Here is a 19,190-nt window from a genome sequence, read left to right as displayed (position 1 = left end):
AGCAGTTTGTTGTCAAACAAATGCGGAATTCTATACATTCCACATACATGTTCTAGATAAAATAGGATAGGATCTGTTTGAGGCCGCTGGCGATGGTCCTAACACGAAACAGAGCTACTGGCGGCCATTTTGCCCTTTCCACTACCTTTATGTTAGACTAGCCTTCTCTCACCATCCTCTCCTAACGATTGCTGGGTGCGCTTGGTTATCGAAATAAGGAGACAGGCTCTCTACTTATGACGGCAGGCAACCAGGCGCAGCGGCAGTGGTGCGCCGTGAGTGAGCCACGGAACGATTACGGAGAGCCGCTAGCAAAACAATTTGTAACGAAGAGGAAATTAAGTGCTCCTCGGCAATCAACAGTGGCGAAAGTGCAGTGCTCCGTGCCGGCTCCGAACGGGACTCTTTCCGGTAACCCCGCGCCAATGTATTGGTTCCAAGCAATAATCAAGAACACTTCAAGACGGCCAGTCTGCTCCACGGAATAAGGCGCCCATCATATACGTATGCATCTATTATATCTATTACAAATTTCCTGCATCAGCCATTGCATCCAGAGTTAGTAACGTCTTCCCTCCGCCCCGGTTCGCCTCGCATTATTGATTTTTTGATGGTCGTCTTCGAATCTGGACGGGAGCGCGCTGGCTGCCTCGTGCTTTGCGCGTTGAAAAGGAATCACCGATCCAAAACAAACAGAGATTCCGCTATTTAACCCTTGACAACAGGTAGCGACATGTTTTCTCTGGCGACCGAATGAACGTAGTAGTTATTTTTTCAACAGTGGGAACAGCAACGAGAGAAGCATATCGCGGCGTACGGCACTGAGACGCGGTCGGTTGGATTCAACGTCATCAGTAACCGCCGACGTTGACTGCTGTGGTGGCGCGAACAGAGTAACCAAGCTGTTGACAACAGCCCGGCCAATGCAGTCATCAGCATCTGCCCCAGTCGGCAGTACTTGAAGCGTGCAAACTTGAAGCGCGCACAGCAGCAACAGATAAAATTGACTCTATTTAATTCTATCTGCATCACAAAGCTGTTCAGTTACGATACCAAGATTGTTAGCGCAGTTTGAATATCTTGCAGTTAAATTCGTGACGTATAATGAATATTCGCCAGCCTGAGGACCTTGATTAAAGGAATAGATCCCTGTCGATTGCAACATTTAGCTCAACTATTAGCGACGGACCAGCGAATCCAACGCGTAGAATGATTTTCGATCGGCACCGAACGTGATATACGTAACCTCTGACGAACAAGAGAAAAATGGATCACGCCATTGTCGCGGAGGTAGTGAAGCCGGTGGCCGGATGACAGTGTTGCATTGCACACGTTGCTACAACGAGCGAAGCACGCTTTACTCATTGAAGCTGTCATAAGCGTCTTCTCCGTGTCTTTCGTGCAATTAAGACGATCAGCGAAGCTCAACTGAGAAAAATGAGAGATCACTCGTTAATAACTAGCGCTCTTATTCTGTAACGGTTATGTTCAATCGAAGCGTGCTCGGTATTAATGATTGCTGTTATGTTCAAAGTTCAGGTTTTGTCGTCGAAGCTAATCAAATAGTTTGTATTAACTACGAGTAAAGTGAAAAATTAATATCATTTAATAACGCGCAGTAAGCTAGACAGCCATTTCACGGTCGAGCACTTAAATTCTAACGAGTCAGCGCTCCGAACGTAACGGAACTGGTGCATAACTGCTGAGTACACATGGTCAGGCAACTTGCTGTTTTGCTACTACTAACATGAATGTTAATGTCATAGTATTGCCTAAGCCAGTAGTTCCTGTCGAAATCGGAAAAAGAACCACCAGGACGAACCGTGATTAGGACAAGACGGACGAGACAATCCATAATCGGGACACCGAACCTGAAACTGCTGAGGTTGTGTGTGATTTCGTCGTTGGGAAAAACGCGTACCCCCCCCCCCTCTTATTGCTGTGCCGGCTGTTCTTTCAATTGATCGCGGCAATTGTAGCATGAGATCTCTGTAATCATAATCTATTGGAGCGACATCGTCGCTGCCTGCAGTTACCGTTTCTGCACCTACGGCCGGATCCCTCTCTATAGGTCAGCCGCGACGATCGCGTAGCTGATTGCTCGCCCAATCTTTCACTCAGTTACTGCACCGTATGTGCTGGCCAATATATCAACGCGGATGCACAAAGATCATATTATGAAGTGGCCCCCACTTGTGATACTCGGCGGTCTTGCCTCGCTCGCTGTTTCCGAGGGTGAGTGTCTATTGCTGCTTATTGAATTATATATATAATAAGAAATAGAGCAGAGGTACCTGGGCAGCTCGGCGTTTTAGCCTGCCTTATAATATATATATATATATATAGGTTCTCTAATATAATTGTAGATTTAAGGTATGTATATGTATACATATCGGTTTTTTACTTTAATCTGTTTTTACTACTTTTGTCGACTGCAACGCCCTGTGAAAATTACCTTTTCAAAGGAGTGTCCACTTTGCAAATCTTCCCTGCAAGATACATTCCATCATGATTAAGTGATATTTAAATTTGTTTATTATTACAGTTACTTTTTACTTACGCCTTAGTCAAACGTGATTTATTGGCTACTAGGTTACCAAATCAACTTAATTTTCCCGCTTTACACGAAAGCCGTCGCTGAAAGTATTCTTTTTCTAGTGGACTGTCAATCTCGTTAGCAACTGTTTTTCTGTTAATCCGAATTTTGTAAGCATTTATGCATATAGTTAATTGTTCAATGCACAGTTAAAAAAAAAATGTTGATCAAACATTTTGTTTCAAATGGGAAGTTTTATTATGTTTTTCTGAACTCTCGCTCGTACAGCAGTCCGGAGTAACTTATGAACAAAGCAGCCTATATGCGACTGATTCTGTGAGTTCATTAATAAACGTGTCACTAAGTATTACAAATAAAAAAATTAACATTTTTAGCGTCCTCCTCTTCAAGTTTGAAATTCAATCTGTAAACGTAGATGAAGCTGATTTTTGTGTATTTCGCTATTTTACATGTTTCATATTACACAAGAGGTTTATGTACCAACACCTGTATGTACATACTTGCCTGCATTTTGTATTTAAGTCATTCTCATTTAAGAAATAATACTAACACCACCACGAAAGAGACCATCAGTTATCATTGTTAACGCACATAGTTGCGTTTATCCCTCTGTTTTAATAATAATAATAATAATAATGCTAGGCAGATCGGGTAATGTGTCGTTTCGTCATATTTGGGAACGACGTACCACGAGGCTCAAGCTTGCAGTGAAGACATAATAGCTCCAAGGACAAGAGTCGGTAGTGAGGTGCGTTTGTGTTTCTTAATTAAAATTATTGCGTTAATGCCGTAATTCATATCAGCTGCTTTGAGCGTGTTAGATCGTAATTTAGAATGTGCGTACTGACTCTTAAACTCCACGGCGTTACTCAATGACACCCATATTTCACTGGTCTGTCATGTGGATTCCAAATATGTGCAAGGTATTGAGCTGGCCATTTACCATCGGCTTCATTTGCTAGTCGATACAGTTGCCACATTGATGACATTCGTGTTGTGAGCAATTAGAGAAATCTAAACACATGATGAATAGAAGTATTACACGAGATAGTCACCGATTTTTGTTCCTTTTCGCTTGTTATTTGCGTCACAAATGCAGCAGACACGCTCCTTGTTTTGTGCTTCTCTCACGACATGTTATTGGAGACCCCTTTTTACTTGGATATGTTCATATGGTTCATGTTTTCCATGAAGCATCCCCGCTTTTGTTAACAATAATCTCGTTGAACTTACGAAGAATCGGCTTTCAAGCAGAAATCAATTTACTGCTATGAATTATACCATGTTATATGAAACACCGTATTGTGATTTGAATGGGATTGCAATTCTTATGCGGTGCAGGCGAATCTGTCTTGATGCTATCGAATCGTCGAACTGTAAGATAGCTACGCTTAACACCAACAAATACATTTAAGTTAAAAAAAAAAATAAAATAAAAATAATTTTAAAAAAAAGATAAAAAAATAATCGCACTGGAACACACTGTCCAGCACTATGCTCCGTGTGTCTGCTGCAACCTTTAAGGCATTAAAAATTCTTGCGTTTCCTTTTACCAGTGATGGCCGAAAGAAGAGACATCTGTCGGTTTCGCGAACGGTCGATGCCTACATTTAGAAAAGCTATTACCATCTGGTTCTGTTAGGCCCTACTGGCAACGCATTGTCGCACACAGATGTCAACTGAGGGTATATTGCTGCATGCATTTCATAATTTAAATCGTCGAAGAAGCCTACACGGTTTTTTTCTTCAAGTACAAGGTACCTGAGGTAGTGAACTCGTTATCAGAAATAGACAGATCATTGAAAAAAGAAAACAACGGACGGGCCACATTATTCATAGAAATGACGGCCTTTAAAAAATAGACAAGTACGAAGACCAAAAATCTCAAAGGCGGCCTGTCCCAATATGGTTATGCAGACATAGGCGGCCTATTCCAAGATGATTATGCAGAAATTTATTTATAATCTGACTAAGCCTCTGGTGGCTTTTAAATACACAATTTACCTAACGCTTAGCGAAACTACGGTCGTACAGGACAGGAGCGCAGAAGCTGCACAGAAGCAAATTTTCTTGATAACAATATTGGAAAACTCGAAATAGATTTGACAATGAGAAACTCTAGCGAAGCCGTATTTTGACGTCAACGTTTTTTTTTTATTCATTACCAAGACCTACACAGTGGTTAAATAAACTGCCTAACAACAGGCAAAAAAGGTTCCTATATTTATTTGATCGGTCTTTTGTACGTAGACATAATAGTGATTTCTCAACAATATCAATGCAGTCAACAATAGAAGCCAATCCTCAGTTTAGTCAACAAACATGGGTTCTTTTCTCTGCACTGGCTTTTGGCTAACTTTTCTGTGCAAAGTTAGCCGAAAGGCAGAATGGAAAACACTTCAGAAAATGTTCTAGCCAAACTTAGCCTAGAAACTCCGCGAATTTCACTCTCGTCAATTACAGATACAGTTTCTGGCACAATTCCAAATAGATCTGCTTACGCTCTTGATATTTACGGATATGCTTGAGGTCGAGTCAGTGCACAAGCTGAATTAAGGATCGCTTAATTTTCGGTTGTTCTTAGCTTAAACACCTAGAGTATCAGGGCATTTTATATAGAGAATCATCTAATTACAATCGCAGTTTTTACAATTTTATTAACGTATTCCGATCATAATCCGCTGGTGAAGCGTTTTAAAACTACAACCTAAGTACTTCTCGAACTTTTCGAGAACAAATGCTTTCGCATATTTTTTATGGAGCGCTCTGCACTCTGTGCCTAAGGCATGTGCTCCGCAGGCTGATAGTTATCTTTGCAAGGTGGAAAAGCAACAGTTTGTATAAAAAAAGAGTTGGGGACCATTCAAGTACCTCTATCATTAGTGCTAGAAATAGGCAGAATTTTCCGTTGTAGAACCCGAAATTCTTCAGGTAAGTGATAAATTCCTGTGTAGTAAATCCAGTGGAAAAAAACTGGTTAATAAAGATTTCGTACTATTCTGTATTCCGAGTAGATTCGCAAAGCGCCCCCAACGTTCCCCTAATGGAAGAAGGCGACTCGTATAAGTACATTGACCAAAGGACATCAAACCAGGCCATTCCGAAACAGTTTTAAAACCCATGTTGCACTGAAAAGTAAAGTTTTTTTATCTCGATTTGCACCCACAAGCAAGTGAAAGTTCTATAGGACAAAAAACCTGAGTGGCTGCTAAGTGGACATAAAGGGAAATAAAACCAGGGAAAGTCAAATTTTGATATCAACCATTAAACTATGTGGACCAAACAGTTCTTAGTAGCGCATTCAACTTAAACGCCTTTTCCTGATATGTAAAGATGTATTTCAGTCGCGTACTTACAAGGTTTTTTAAAGTGAATAATTAATAATCAGAGAGAATTAACCAAGTTTTTAAACAATTATTTTTTATTTTTGTTACAAATTCAATAAGGAAACGCAATTTTCATAAAAAAAAAAGATCGAATTGGCTCAACGAAAACGTTCTTGTGGAGTTGTTGTAGTGTACGGACGTTACCATGGAACATACAATAAGTTAAATTATGAAATTAACCACTGTAGTCTCCACATGAAATTTTTTGGGATATTGTGCTCATAATGCTTTTTTTTTTTAATTATCTGAGAGCTTTCCGGAGCGACTCATACCTGCGGTCTATTACTTTAAGTTCCTTTAAAGGGCATACGAAAGCTGCTATCGAGAACTGTAGGAACGGCGATTTCGTCGGGATTTATAAATACAATGCGGGTCTCTCAACACATTTTCCCTATCAAAGGAACAACTAAGGCACTGAAAAACAACTTTAGTTAGATAGCTATATTTATTAATTTTCACCATTGGACAGTGTAACGTTGCTGTAAGTGTTTCTAATAATTTGACCATTAAATATTACAAAGCGGGGGTGGCTTCAAATTATTTTAAACACTCTTTTACATAACTGGTGGTAGTACAAGCAAGGCTAAAAAGGTGGAAATTTTCCTTGCGACCAGCAGATTTCTTTTAAGCTACGCGTCTAAATCGTTCGACGACACGTTAGCCCAACATTTGACAGTACTGGCTATGGACGATTATGGGGCCAGCTTGGAGGGAAACAAATCGAAAGGTTGGAAAGGCCACTTGAAACACATATCGACACACTTATACTCAATGGGTATGTTTGCCCTCACGAAAGCTGTTAGCTCAACACTTTCCTTAGCGGGAGTAATTATGGGAGGATAGTGTGAGAAAAAGTTACTTTTTTTTTAAACAGCACTAAGGATTAATGCAAAGGCCTAATCTCATTCGCAATCGATAGATAGTTTAGCAACTGCGACGGTCACGTTTCTAATTTATCCGGTAATTAGTGCTCAAATACAGTAAAGTGACTAAATATTATGTGTGGTCTCTGGTGGCAATTGTCGTTTAGATATGATAATCGCAATCAGACCGGATATCGTTTGCGCGATATTAATATAGAACGTGTAGAGGCTGCAGTAAATCTCTCATTTGTCGTGCATAAAGAATATGCCTCACTTTCGCTACCACAGAAACAACAAAGTAGCAATTCTACATCTATACTCTATAATACTTAGATATATGCCATATTTTTGGGTAGTAGAAGTATATATGAAGAATAGTTAAAGTGGCGCCATTACTATTGTTGATAGAATCGCAGTAACATAAAGCTGATTCGAGTAATTTTCTAAATACCCCTTTCTTGGCTACTGCTATAATTAATTAATAATTAATAATAAGCAGATACGCAATAATTAAAATTAAAACTGCGCCAATAAATGCCAGCAGTCGGAAGCTGCCTTACTGATATCATAATCGGATAGTGTTTGGACAACGCCACTCGTCTTTCTGCTAGGTTCGTCTATTTATTCTCGAAAAATGTCATCCACCGCAAGCAACGGTGATAAGCGCGGTAGGTCTTAGTAGGCCAAGTGGTCCAAGTCAAGTGATAACCATGCTGTGCCCCAACATCAGCTATAGGGCGGAACACGAAATAAATATTTATTGCATAAATCGTTTACTTTTAAGCGTAATTAGACGTCTGTTTTAACGTAATATTTATTCCGATGAACGCAGACGGTAACAATACGCTAAACGATCTGAACAAAGCGGTCAGGATGTTAAAAGGTATTTAAACAGGAGTGCAACATGTGTGGAAGACTGCATATTGAATTGGCGCCCATATTTCTATTTTGGATTGTTGTTTATCGTCGTAGTGGTGCATAATAATAAGTATGACGGCCCATTATGTAGGTACTACATTATTTAGGAATTTTGAACACCTTAAAATCGAACTATGATACCTTCAACTACATTTGCGTATCGCCTAATCGTATAATAGTAAATGTAGCAGTTAGGAGTGAACGTTAATTAGTTCTTAAAAATTATAACAATGAAAGCCGTCATATAATTTCACCCAATGCTGTTGAGTTGCAAGGACAGCATGGAAATTCTATGCGCATATACGCATGCGTACCTACGTGTACATAAAGCGTAATACAAATATTCTTTATCTCGTATAACGTTACAGATCTCTGGCTACAGACCGTACGAGATGTGACTCGGCTATACCTACCTACATTTAAGACGACAGAAAAACCTGTCAAGGACCTGGAAACACTTCTATGGCATTTGGCGCAAATCAGAAGAGAAAAAACCCGCAGTGTTGCGAGCACCGAAAACGACAAGTGTATAAGTGACCAAAGACTACAGGGCCTATGCGGCAGAAATGGTCAGGTAAGTGAAAATCAACGGTTGGAATATTCTATATCGCTGATCTTATTCGTGGCCATCTCGTGTGAACTTCGTTATGTCCATTGAGACTTGCAGTATAATAGAAATTTGTACGGATCGCGTCCTGAAGCGGAGTGAAAACAGAGCATTCACTAAACATCGGCAAAGTGACTTTTGCTGGACATGGTTTTGTTTAGTTTGGTATTTAGTTCGAATAAACATAATGCTTTTGAATTAGCTTTCTTTCACGTGTAATGCCGATGGCGCATAGACTAGAACAGGAAAAACTGGCGGTAGTTTTGGCTTGCCGTATGCGCTATCTTCTGCTTTCTGAACCACATCCATCATAGGATTATGCAGCTTGCAGGAAAATGACTATTTCACCTGTACTATAGCCCTACGGCTTAGCGATGAGCCGTCTCTGTTATGTTCGCTTATTCCGTTGCCATAGATAGGTACGGATGACCAGACATTTTTTATTCTTGATATCGTTTTTAAATCATAGTAAATTGCATATCACTTAGGTTAGATTAACACATGTTTACAGTATTATGTTTACCGTAAATTTGCGCCAACGTATATTAGGCTATTTTTCCAGTTTATTCCTTCTTTTAATGATAAGTCGCAGCAGCAAAAATCATCGGTACAATTTTAGACTTCCTCTTTTTTTATCCGCATTCAAAGGCTCAGCCCAAAGTAGTATCTTCCACTGATAGATACATAAATGCAATTAATGCCAGCCTACATCAAATCGTTTCAGAAGTATCTTCCTTGTGCAAACCACTCCAACCCGCGAACTGATAAATATTCATTTAGGGCTCAAAGTTTTTCATGTACAACAACCAAAGGGTCATTATAACAGACCGGAGGTAACGCATTCGCCTACTAAGCTCAGGGACACGTGAAATGGTCTAGGTTAGAATCCTAGCATGTATCAACCACGAGGACGCAGCCTCATATGCAACCGTTAATATTAAACTAATAAAAACATTTCCTTTTGAGTATACTATGACTTACATGCCTTCATTATTTGTATCATTATTTTAGAATCAGATGTTGTTTATTGCTATTTGCCAGCGCCTAAACAGCGTCGCCGTGACTCGACCTCGTACCGATGAATGCATTAGGGGATAAATAACCATCGTTCTAGTGCTATGTGAACTTGCCGTTAAGTAATTTCTTAGGCGTATTTAAGCATAGACGATCTTGCATGTGTAAAGCCGAGTTTAAATAAATATCGTATGGGATGGTGATGGAATACCTCATTTCCAATTCGGTTTGTCCTTGCAGTGTTTACCAGTATCGTTTTTGATGAATTCATTTGATCCTGACCTTGACAAGAATAAGAAGGCCTACAGTTTCGAGTCTGCGCTGACCAGCCTCTGTCCAGTTCTTTTATTTCAATCGCATTTCTGCTCGTTCGTCAATCGCTCAGAAACAACACCACTGTCCCGAAATAAACATGCCACAAGCAATCTATACAGTGATTCGAATGCGACAAATGAAAAGCCAGCGGTGGCCTTGGAGGTTGTCGAAAGCCCTCGACTTGTGGAGGGTCGCTCTAGTGATGTGGCTGAGATGAAGCCTAAAGCAGTGCAGAGAAGCGGCGAAGATAAGATACTATTGCACACGACCAAGCCGGAACCTTTTCAGGGTAAGTAACGCATGCTAGATGAGCCGTAAGCACTGAAGGTTGAGGGGGCCATCATGAGATCTGTGGGAGTAAAAGCTTTTGAGATAATACTGCTAACTGTCAGTGGTAGTATGCTAAATCGAATAAGAACAATAATATTTATCGCCATCAAAGTCAATTCGTGCTAGGTTGTCATTAATCATATGCACCTCGATCTAAAAATTACAGCCAGTTTATTGTTGTTTCTACTATCGTACCCGTATATCAATTACATATATGCCGTATATCATACAGAAATTACTATTGCTACTTAGAGATGCGGGTGTATTCTAAAGGAAGATGCATTCTTTCTTTATATGCGCTACTGCCTAAGTTGTAAGGGCAGCTCGTTCTGCAATACCAAGTATAGTTCAAGTTACCAATTATATGAGGAGTAAATCTGGAGTAATACACTATTTTGTTTTAAAAAAAAATCATAAATGTATAATGTATGTCATACGTTATACATTTATGATCTTTTTTCTCGTTCTCGATATGGTACAATTTACGAATTTAAGAGTAGATTGATCCAAACCAAACCACGGCAAAAAAATCCTCGTCAATGTCATGCCGAAACAATGACAATGTGAAACATTTACAAAAAAGCTAACAAATTAAGTCGTCGTCTAACACGCCGAATGGAGTTTAGACTACAGTGTTTACGTTGAATCGATTGAAAGGTTTCTAGTTTAGGCTCAAATGCGGATTAGTATCAATATAGTGCAGAGGCAGGCGACCTTCGATCATAAGACATAAAATGAATAACCTGGCAAAGAAAACACTCAACAGTATCTATTTGAAGCTTCTCATTGCAGATGACAAGGTTCTGTTCTTTAAAACGAGAGCAACTTTTACAGGCGCACCTATTTTTCAGTGTACATAGAATGCACGGACGTGCTATATACTTGCATATTTACTTTAACCAAAAATTGTTTATGTATTTACTAAAAACGCACTTATTTTACAAAACATGCTTTACGGGATGGAAGTTTTTTATTAGAGTTAAAGAGGCCAACGACCATGGTAGTTCTAATTTTAAAAGGCCAATGACTACTACAGTTATCGATTGCATGTGGTGTGACATTGAAATTCATTAAATGTGATATTTAAATGTGAACAGTCGTTGAATACGTGTGAAGCCGACTAGCTAGTTTGAATCAGGCTATTACTTAAATTACTGGACACACATAAGGGGCACACCCTATTGTGGCATTATCTATCTGATGATGTAATGCTGTTTCAACCTTTCACTGTGCTTTTAATTGACGGGAGTTAAGTAGTCATGGATGTAAAATGTAAAATTCACGTCTGTTAACTTTAGCTATTGTCGGTAACCCTACTGTAGGACCGCCTCGCGAGGTGATCATCTGAAAATTTTGATTTATTATTACCTGATTCTGTGATTATTGCCTGACGGTGTGTAGAACTCGTTCGGCAGTTTCGAACTTTGACGTTTTCCATTTTGCGCGAATTAAAAATTAAGGGCTTGACGACGATCTTTCTCAATATAATGTAGCTAGCTGCCAGGTATTCTGCATATGAGCCTGTTCTGTAGTTTTCAGTCGTCTGAACGCCTATTCTGAAATGCCAAAACACTACTAAAGAACAATAGGACAGCTTCAGTACTACTTGAGAAGATACTGTTTGGATGATGGAATTCGGGCCTTTTGGTTATAAAACAGTCATGGATTGTGTCGTATAATAGATGTTGTTGAGTGAATTATACATTCATAAAGGTCAAGTTTACGTTCAAGTGGTCCATCAAGATCGCTAAAGAAAGTTCATTGTTGAAATGATGGGGTCCTCGTGAGAAGGGGTATGAAAGGCATCGACCATCGGATACTTAGAGGGACGCTTGTGAATGGCGGTAAGCATATCGTCCGCACTGCATCAATTCAAATGCTTCCAGTGGCTCCTTACAGTAACAGGGCGCCTCGATTTTATATTGTTAATACATACATTTTAAGGCCATCTACTAAATTTTTTAATAATATTTGGGATTTTAAACCTTTAGTGAAATACCTGCCATGCATTAATTGTCCTTAAGAACTGTTAAACTCATGAACCAGAAGATAGGCATGGCGATTAATGGAGATCATATATGATAATGGAGATCATATATTATTACTGTAGAACTTGTTTGTGGTTTAGATATCGTGGGTACAAAAATTACTTGTCATGAGATAGAGGTGTTTTGCGTGTTATCCTTGAGAACATCGATACAATTTTGGACGAATATTCAATACCTAAAAATGTTTATACTGGAGGGTCGCCCTAGTCCCCGTGATAGCGTAATGAGTAACGTGTTTGCTTGCTAAGCTTGAAAGACACGTGGCAATCTGGATTCAAATCCGGGCATAGATACACTACGTTTTGTGTGGTGGCCAGTCATCTAGTACAATGCTTAAGTACTAGACGTAAAATCTGAACCATTTAGACGGGTCCGCCAGATGCTTATAAAAGGAAATGAGAAATGTATCCAGTGTATCCGAAGCAACTAATAGTCGACTTTGAAGATGACACTTAATCCACAGTACGTAAAAGAGCAAAAGACCGCATGGAAGCAGGTGATTGCAAACCGATTCTGCTAGTCTGGCCCTTTAGTAACAATCTTACTCTTGAAATAGAAATCGGATACTGTGGCCAGTTTCTCTGTCAAGAAGCATCATTCTTAATCATCCTTCCCTCATGTACATAAGTTTTTTGTTTATAAATTTAGTTTTGCGGGTCTTCAAGGCATCTGTCTTGAGTTACTATCTGATCAGTACTCATTTCGAACTGGGCATGATTTGTTGTGCTGGGGACCTGTCCACTGAAGCGATACTAAACAGTAGTACCAGATGTAACTTGAAAGAAACCAATTCAATTCATCAAGGAAAAAAATCAGAAACAATAAATTCTGTAAAGTTACTGAGTGACTAATAGTGCATTATTTTCTGATGTAACAGTTTTTGACAAAAAACATTAACCCGGATATCATTTAGCAGAATCCTTTTTCATGCAGTTGGACTGCATCAGCTATAGCGCCTGGGCTGCCCTGTAACGTAACGTCATTGTTTTTGCAGGTACACAGACTTCTGTATATGCGCTTTCTCCACTGTGATCGAGCATATCATTATACAATATAATGACGACCGCAGTTACTTCATTTATCAATTCTTAGTTCTTTTATACCTTAGCTTTGGATTCTTCTGACCAAAATGGACCAATGTATTCGTCTTGTTAGCACACATTGGAAAGATAATATACACCGTTAGTCAATGTCAATTTTATGTTTTTCAGTATGGTTATACGGTGTTCTATCGGTTAGCGTTATCTCGGCTTGCTCCCTAACTGGTTTAGCGGTTGTTCCACTTCTGACGCGACAGCTTTTCGACACGATGATGAACGTATTTCAAGGCCTGGCTGTTGGTTCGCTTTGTGGCAGTGCCGTTTTCCATCTTATACCGCAGGTAATTTTCAAACTATCTGTTGAACCTTCTTCACTTGTTTAGCCCTTCTTTTGTTACAGCTCGAGTTAAAAACATCAAAATAGTCGACAAAGCGAGCGACCTGTGCGCTTATAAAAATTGTAATACTTTGTATTTATTAGACGATGCCAAATACCCGGATGTTAACCTCGATTTGGATATTTCTATAAGAGTCGCGTTAATTCTTGTTATAATTTGTTGAGAAGCTGCAATCCAGTATGTTCGGTAGTAGAGTGGTCTAACGTTTGGCTACCAAATTTAAAAACATATGAAGTAACAGGCACAACTCGTTTTGTGCTGAAAGATGCATCCATCCGCAATGATGGCTGGCCGCATTTTCGATATAAAACTTGAGACATTTATTGTAAGAAGATGTAGATGCGTTAGATCCTCGAAAATGGTGAGATCTTTGTGGCAATATTCTATTATTATATCTGCAGGATTTGCAGTTTTATTTTTTTGTTGGTGGTCGTTGTGTACGGAAGACAAATTTAACCACTGGTGAATGAAAAATAACCTAACAGCCGAATGAGACAAAAATACGGCGCGAGTATTTTTTTTGTAGACTGTCTGGTGCTTATCGATTAAATTATTTTCCGTTCAGCGATCTAATCTATTGGGTGACGACCAGAATCGTTTGTACTCAAAACAATTAGGGCATGGCGTCGAACTCCGATTTTAGATGAGAGAGAGCGCCATCGTATTGTTTGCATAGTAACCTATAGCGACATTTGTCGGATAGCGAATTTCGGCATGTTCGACCTTTAAATGAGCCGGTAATATTGTATGCTAACGGTAATGTTTGTATATTCGCAATAATATGGATCAGAATATGGTTACGCGATCAAACTAACCGGTTTTGGTTTTCACCTACGTAGCCTTTGAAAGCATCAGTAGCACCTGTTATATAAGATAAGTGTCATCAAAAAGAAGGTTATTTTCTATTGAACATGAATATGACATCCTATGCATAGCTCCACCTTGATGGCTTGCCGTTTTAAGTGTTTCATCAGCAGCGAATCTGACTGATGGTATGGGCTAGACGTGAGTGACATTGGCTTCCAACCTCTATACATGCTCGTCTGATAGAGATTGAGATCAAAAAGATGTACAAAAAGTGTAACTCCAGCATAAGCGCAAATGAGCTCTGTCTCTTGTTCCTTGTTTTGTATTCAATAAAGATGAGTATTCTTCTTCTGTTCTGCTCTTCCATCTTATAGGTCGTAAATGTTACAGTGTGCTTTGTAAATACAGCGTAGTGATTTTGAGCGCTAGAACCAATTTAAAACGATAGTTAGTGTTAGAACTTTGAAATAGCCGTGATAACCTTTGTGTAATGATGAGCTGGTGCATGTGCAAAAAACGCACGCCGCGTTTTTCTAAGCAGATTAGTTCGTGTGATATACATACATACTATCAATTGCACTGCTTTGAAATGTTCCTGGTACAGGCGTTCGCCTTAACCGAGCACGATGCAGGCTATTTATGGAAAAGCCTAGTGGTCATCTTCGGCATTTATTTTTTCTATCTATCGGAGAGAATCATGAAGTTATTGGCCGGTCTACGAAAGGAAGAGAAAACGAAATTGCAGCTAAATTCGGTTGTTGCCGACGAGTCTGGAACGCTTGTAGACTCTCATGCCCATACACTGCATAGTCATTCACACGCTCACCCACCTAAAAGTACGTGAATTTGTTTAGATTTAGTTCTAGCCTATTCTAGCTAATATATGTATATATATGGGAGAGGGCGGCATTTCGACCAGATGATGCCGTTTGCTCTATTTTTTTCTCAATTTATGAGTGAATTGTGTTGAAATTGCATTTCGTCATTGTTAAATATCGATCGAAATATGTTAACACGTACACATGCAGTTGACAGCTTGGGTTTATGAATTTGTATTCTCGCTTATTTTTTATTCGTCCTAGACGGCTCAATTGCGTCTGTCGCATGGTTGATAATCTTTGGAGATGGGATGCACAACTTCATTGACGGACTATCTCTTGGCGCGGCTTTCAACAACTCAATCCTTGGAGGGATTTCCATTTCGGTAGCAGTCATTTGCGAGGAATTCCCACATGAACTTGGTTAGTATTTAGCACGGTAATATTGCTGACTAAGTTGCCAGCTGCTGTATTGCATAGCTTTTTCAGTAGAATTACGTCACGTGTACCACGTAGATAAACGGCCACCAAATTAATTCTGGGATCTGATTTTGTCTATTAGGTATAAGCAGCAGGAATAACAAGTCGATAAAATGCATTCAATATATAGTAGCTCCTTGTGTTAATCCAACTTCATTAGTAATTTTATAACATTGATGTTGTTCATGTCGGTCGCAGGTGACTTTGCTGTACTTTTAGGTGCAGGCATGTCTGCTCGACAGGCGGTACTATACAATTTTCTGTCCGCCCTGACCTGTTTTCTTGGATTAGCGGTTGGAATTCTCGTGGGAGATTTAGCAGAGGGAACACCGGCCATCTTCGCCTTTGCGGGAGGCATGTTCCTTTATATATCACTTGTTGGAATGGTGAGACGACTTTCGAAGATGTACAGTTGTTTTCGACCAGATTTCAACGAGTATTTCCGAGGGTTGTGTTTAAGGGTTTTTGGGGCCTTACGATGAACAAACGACTCGCCTTGTTCTTTTATTGTTTTGTTATTAGCTTTGAGTCGTCATCGCCATCGCTTCTAGTGGATAGGAGTCACGGCTAGCAACTGAGTACGAAAACGACCTATGTGGCCGGCGTAAGGAGGAGTCTAAGGTCCAACCAGATTAGTTGCGAAGCCCTAATACTGGCGGAGATTTAATCGATTCGATATTGGTTGTTTCTTTCGTTTTTATGTATTTATGTGGCAGATGGGCGAGATCAACGACGTTGTCGAGCGCATTCAGGGCTTTAGAGGGCAATTGCGGGCGCTGCTACTTCAGAACATCGGGATTGTGGTTGGTGTAGCGACCATGTTTGTCATGGCAAAATATGCCGAAGTAATAGACTTTGAAGCTTTTTCGTTAACGGAAGACGATGAAGCTGTCCTGTCAGACACGCTAGCTCATATCAATCGCAACGTTAAGGGAATGCTTGCGACAGGATTTTAATCTGTTAATCACGAATGCTGCTAACAGTAGACGAAGCACATGTTTTTCAATTGTCAGCGATGTTGTAGATCCTACGACTACGCTGTTTCTCTGTAACGCCAAATAGCCAACGTAGATGGCTAATTTCTTTTCACATGTTTATTGAATGATTGCAAATTTTATTGCCATATATACAACTTAAACGTTCACTACTACAGCCACGCCGTTGACAAAAAGACTCATAAACAGGTGACGTGGACGCAGTATAAGTATTGTATAGTCAATATAATTTCTACACACATTTACAAGTTCCTTTATCTCTTTATGGCTAAATGATAAGTATCAAGGATGGCATCAGGGAGATTCCTATAAGGGAGATAACGATAAGTTAAAAATGGAGTATTCTCCCGTACCGACGGGACCCGATCCCATATGCGTACTTGCTCACATAACCCGCATAGTTGTTTTTACCTATAGTACGTTGCGAATATTATTTCCATCTGGGAATTGCCACACATATGCTTGACGACGAGTATCAGACAGAGAATCTTTGGGGTTTGGGTATATGAAAGCTGCTCAAACATAACGACAGGAAAATAGGAAGACGCCAGCCCTTGACTTGGCATGTAGACCTCAGTAGGTGTATGCCGGCCAGTCCAAAGGGCGCCGTAGCGGTCAGGTACATAGAGTTTATGACTATTATTATTATTATATTGATGATGATGTTGATTATGTGGTGTGCACTATCGCCAGGCGCAAAGCAATCTAGGTATATTTATAGATTAATTAATAAATGAACTTGGTGTGTAAATGGAGAAAAGACGGCAAGAGATAAAAAAGATAGGGCAAAGCAGAGTATCTGTCATCTGTTTTTGCTTTGTTGTATAGTACATGTTATTATTATTATTATAAATTGCCTAGTTAGATAAAGTGAAGGTTTAGTCTGACACGATGCTAAACTCAACTGCACGCTTCATACGTGCGGTTCGACGTAGCAACAAAGAGTTGAAAAAAAACTTTGTAGTTTTTAGAGATGTATCCGTTCCTTCGGAGGGCATAGAAAATATATTGTCATAATTTTCCTTTTTTACCTAGAAATTTCAAGGCTAATTTAGCTCTCAAAAAAAGGGGCATTCTAGCATTCGTTTCCATTTAACGCACGACACACATATCAGATAAAAACCTTTCAGATGCCATGCCATAAACTCTAACAAATTCGACGAAACCAGTTTTACAGGCAATTGCGCCAAGTTTACAGCAGTTTTTGTTATTATCTTGATTACTGATATGTGACTCGCAAATGGTATAACAGTAACCATAAACATATGCATGTAAATACAAGCGCTATGGTAGCCGGAGCTGGGCGTTCAACTGTAAATGTTTCATAATGTTTGCAATGAAAAAGACAATTGTCAGCGATGCTTAAAACGTAGCTATTTTTCATGAAGAGAAGAGTGTTCGAATCAATTGAAAGCCATACAAAGGAGCAATATGCTAAAATCTGTGCACTATAATACAGTTCAAATTACTGTATATTACGGAACGTCAAATCCATTTTACGTATGTGAAATTATTATAGCCATTTTATCAATAATCCCCCTGTGCCATCACATTATCCTATGGGTTGCAATTATTTTCACCCAATTTATAAGCTTAACATATATGCTCGTTAGTCTTATAAATTGAGTATACACAATTTGATATATATATGTCACAATGTGTTCAGTGCACAGCCGTCATATATATATATATATAAATGTCACTTTTAAATAATGACATTGTAAAACTAATACTGTACACTATCTGTCTAATATTTGATCAACTGGACGTCGCACAATACGATTCGCTGCCGAAATTTCTTCCCTTTAGAAAACGACCGAAATTAGCACAAGCTCAAGAACACATTGTTAACTAATCGTTCAAAGTATGTACAAAGAATATATAGAATGCTCCACACGTTGTATATACACCGTTACAATGGAGAAGACCACGAAAGCGCTAGCGAAAATAGCCGCACGTAAGTAGGACAGAGTTTGATTTTTGATACCAGTACGCAGAAACTTGAATGCAAATGAGGCGAAGTGCAGCATGTACATAAAGAGAGATTCGAACTTCATTTGACCACTGGGCTGAGCGAATTTCAGATATGGTCGAGTACAACAGTTTATCATAGTGTACGTTTGCGTTATAAGCAAAATATTTTTAAATTTCAATACATCTCATATGTGTGTACATGTGTTTTCATTATAACTGCATGCGTTGGTGCTATTCCGAATAATTATCGGGTTGTTAAGAAAACGATGGCCGTTTTTGTTTCTTGCTGCTAGTAATTTATTTAGAAATGCTCAAGTGTTAAGAAGACTATACAGGGTGCACAGGGTAATCATAGCTTTGCCTGGGACACAAAATTTTAGATTGAATTTGAGGTGATTTTTAAGTAGTACGCTTACACCATATAGACTCCTTATCGTAGTAGCCACATATATTTATAATTGTTTCGCCAGCTTGAACTAAAAATAAGGTCTTCGGTACTTATTAAGGTCGAAAATAGTGCTTTTTGCAACCTAATATATCTTTTTGTGATCTATGAAATTCGGATAATGGGTGAGATAAGAGCTTACGCAAAATTTCCCCACCGACAAGAAAAATTAGATTCTTGATCGATACATGGAAA

The 19,190-nt window shown here is 39.2% G+C and overlaps 1 protein-coding gene across 3 annotated transcripts; it reads left to right on the top strand.

Moving 5' to 3' along the window:
• Positions 1-166: 166 nt before the first annotated feature.
• On the top strand, positions 167-18,746 carry LOC111248876 (metal cation symporter ZIP8-like). 3 transcript variants are annotated; one of them, XM_022801928.2, is made up of 8 exons: positions 167-2,235; positions 8,093-8,298; positions 9,586-9,949; positions 13,250-13,419; positions 14,888-15,119; positions 15,366-15,524; positions 15,780-15,967; positions 16,298-18,746. In XM_022801928.2, the coding sequence occupies exons 1-8, from the start codon at positions 2,160-2,162 to the stop codon at positions 16,535-16,537; spliced, it is 1,635 nt and encodes a 544-aa protein (XP_022657663.1). In that variant the 5' UTR covers positions 167-2,159; the 3' UTR covers positions 16,538-18,746. The 3 variants fall into 3 exon arrangements, with proteins under 3 accessions (XP_022657663.1, XP_086843944.1, XP_086843945.1); XM_086987818.1 differs by having other exon boundaries at positions 15,780-15,935; positions 16,298-16,485; XM_086987819.1 differs by lacking the exon at positions 15,780-15,967 and having other exon boundaries at positions 16,298-16,485.
• The last annotated feature ends 444 nt before the right edge of the window (positions 18,747-19,190 follow it).

Source organism: Varroa destructor, unplaced genomic scaffold (genome assembly GCF_002443255.2).
Source record: "Varroa destructor unplaced genomic scaffold, Vdes_3.0 BEIS01000004.1, whole genome shotgun sequence".
Lineage (NCBI taxonomy): Eukaryota > Metazoa > Arthropoda > Arachnida > Mesostigmata > Varroidae > Varroa > Varroa destructor.
This window is presented reverse-complemented; position numbering and strand designations above follow the sequence as displayed.

Coding starts and splice junctions, on each gene's coding strand:
- LOC111248876 (XM_022801928.2), top strand. CDS start 2,160: ATGCACAAAGATCATATTATGAAGTGGCCCCCACTTGTGATACTCGGC. Junction 8,299..9,585: donor TATGCGGCAGAAATGGTCAG/GTAAGTGAAAAT, acceptor TTGTCCTTGCAG/TGTTTACCAGTATCGTTTTT. Junction 15,525..15,779: donor GGAATTCCCACATGAACTTG/GTTAGTATTTAG, acceptor TGTCGGTCGCAG/GTGACTTTGCTGTACTTTTA.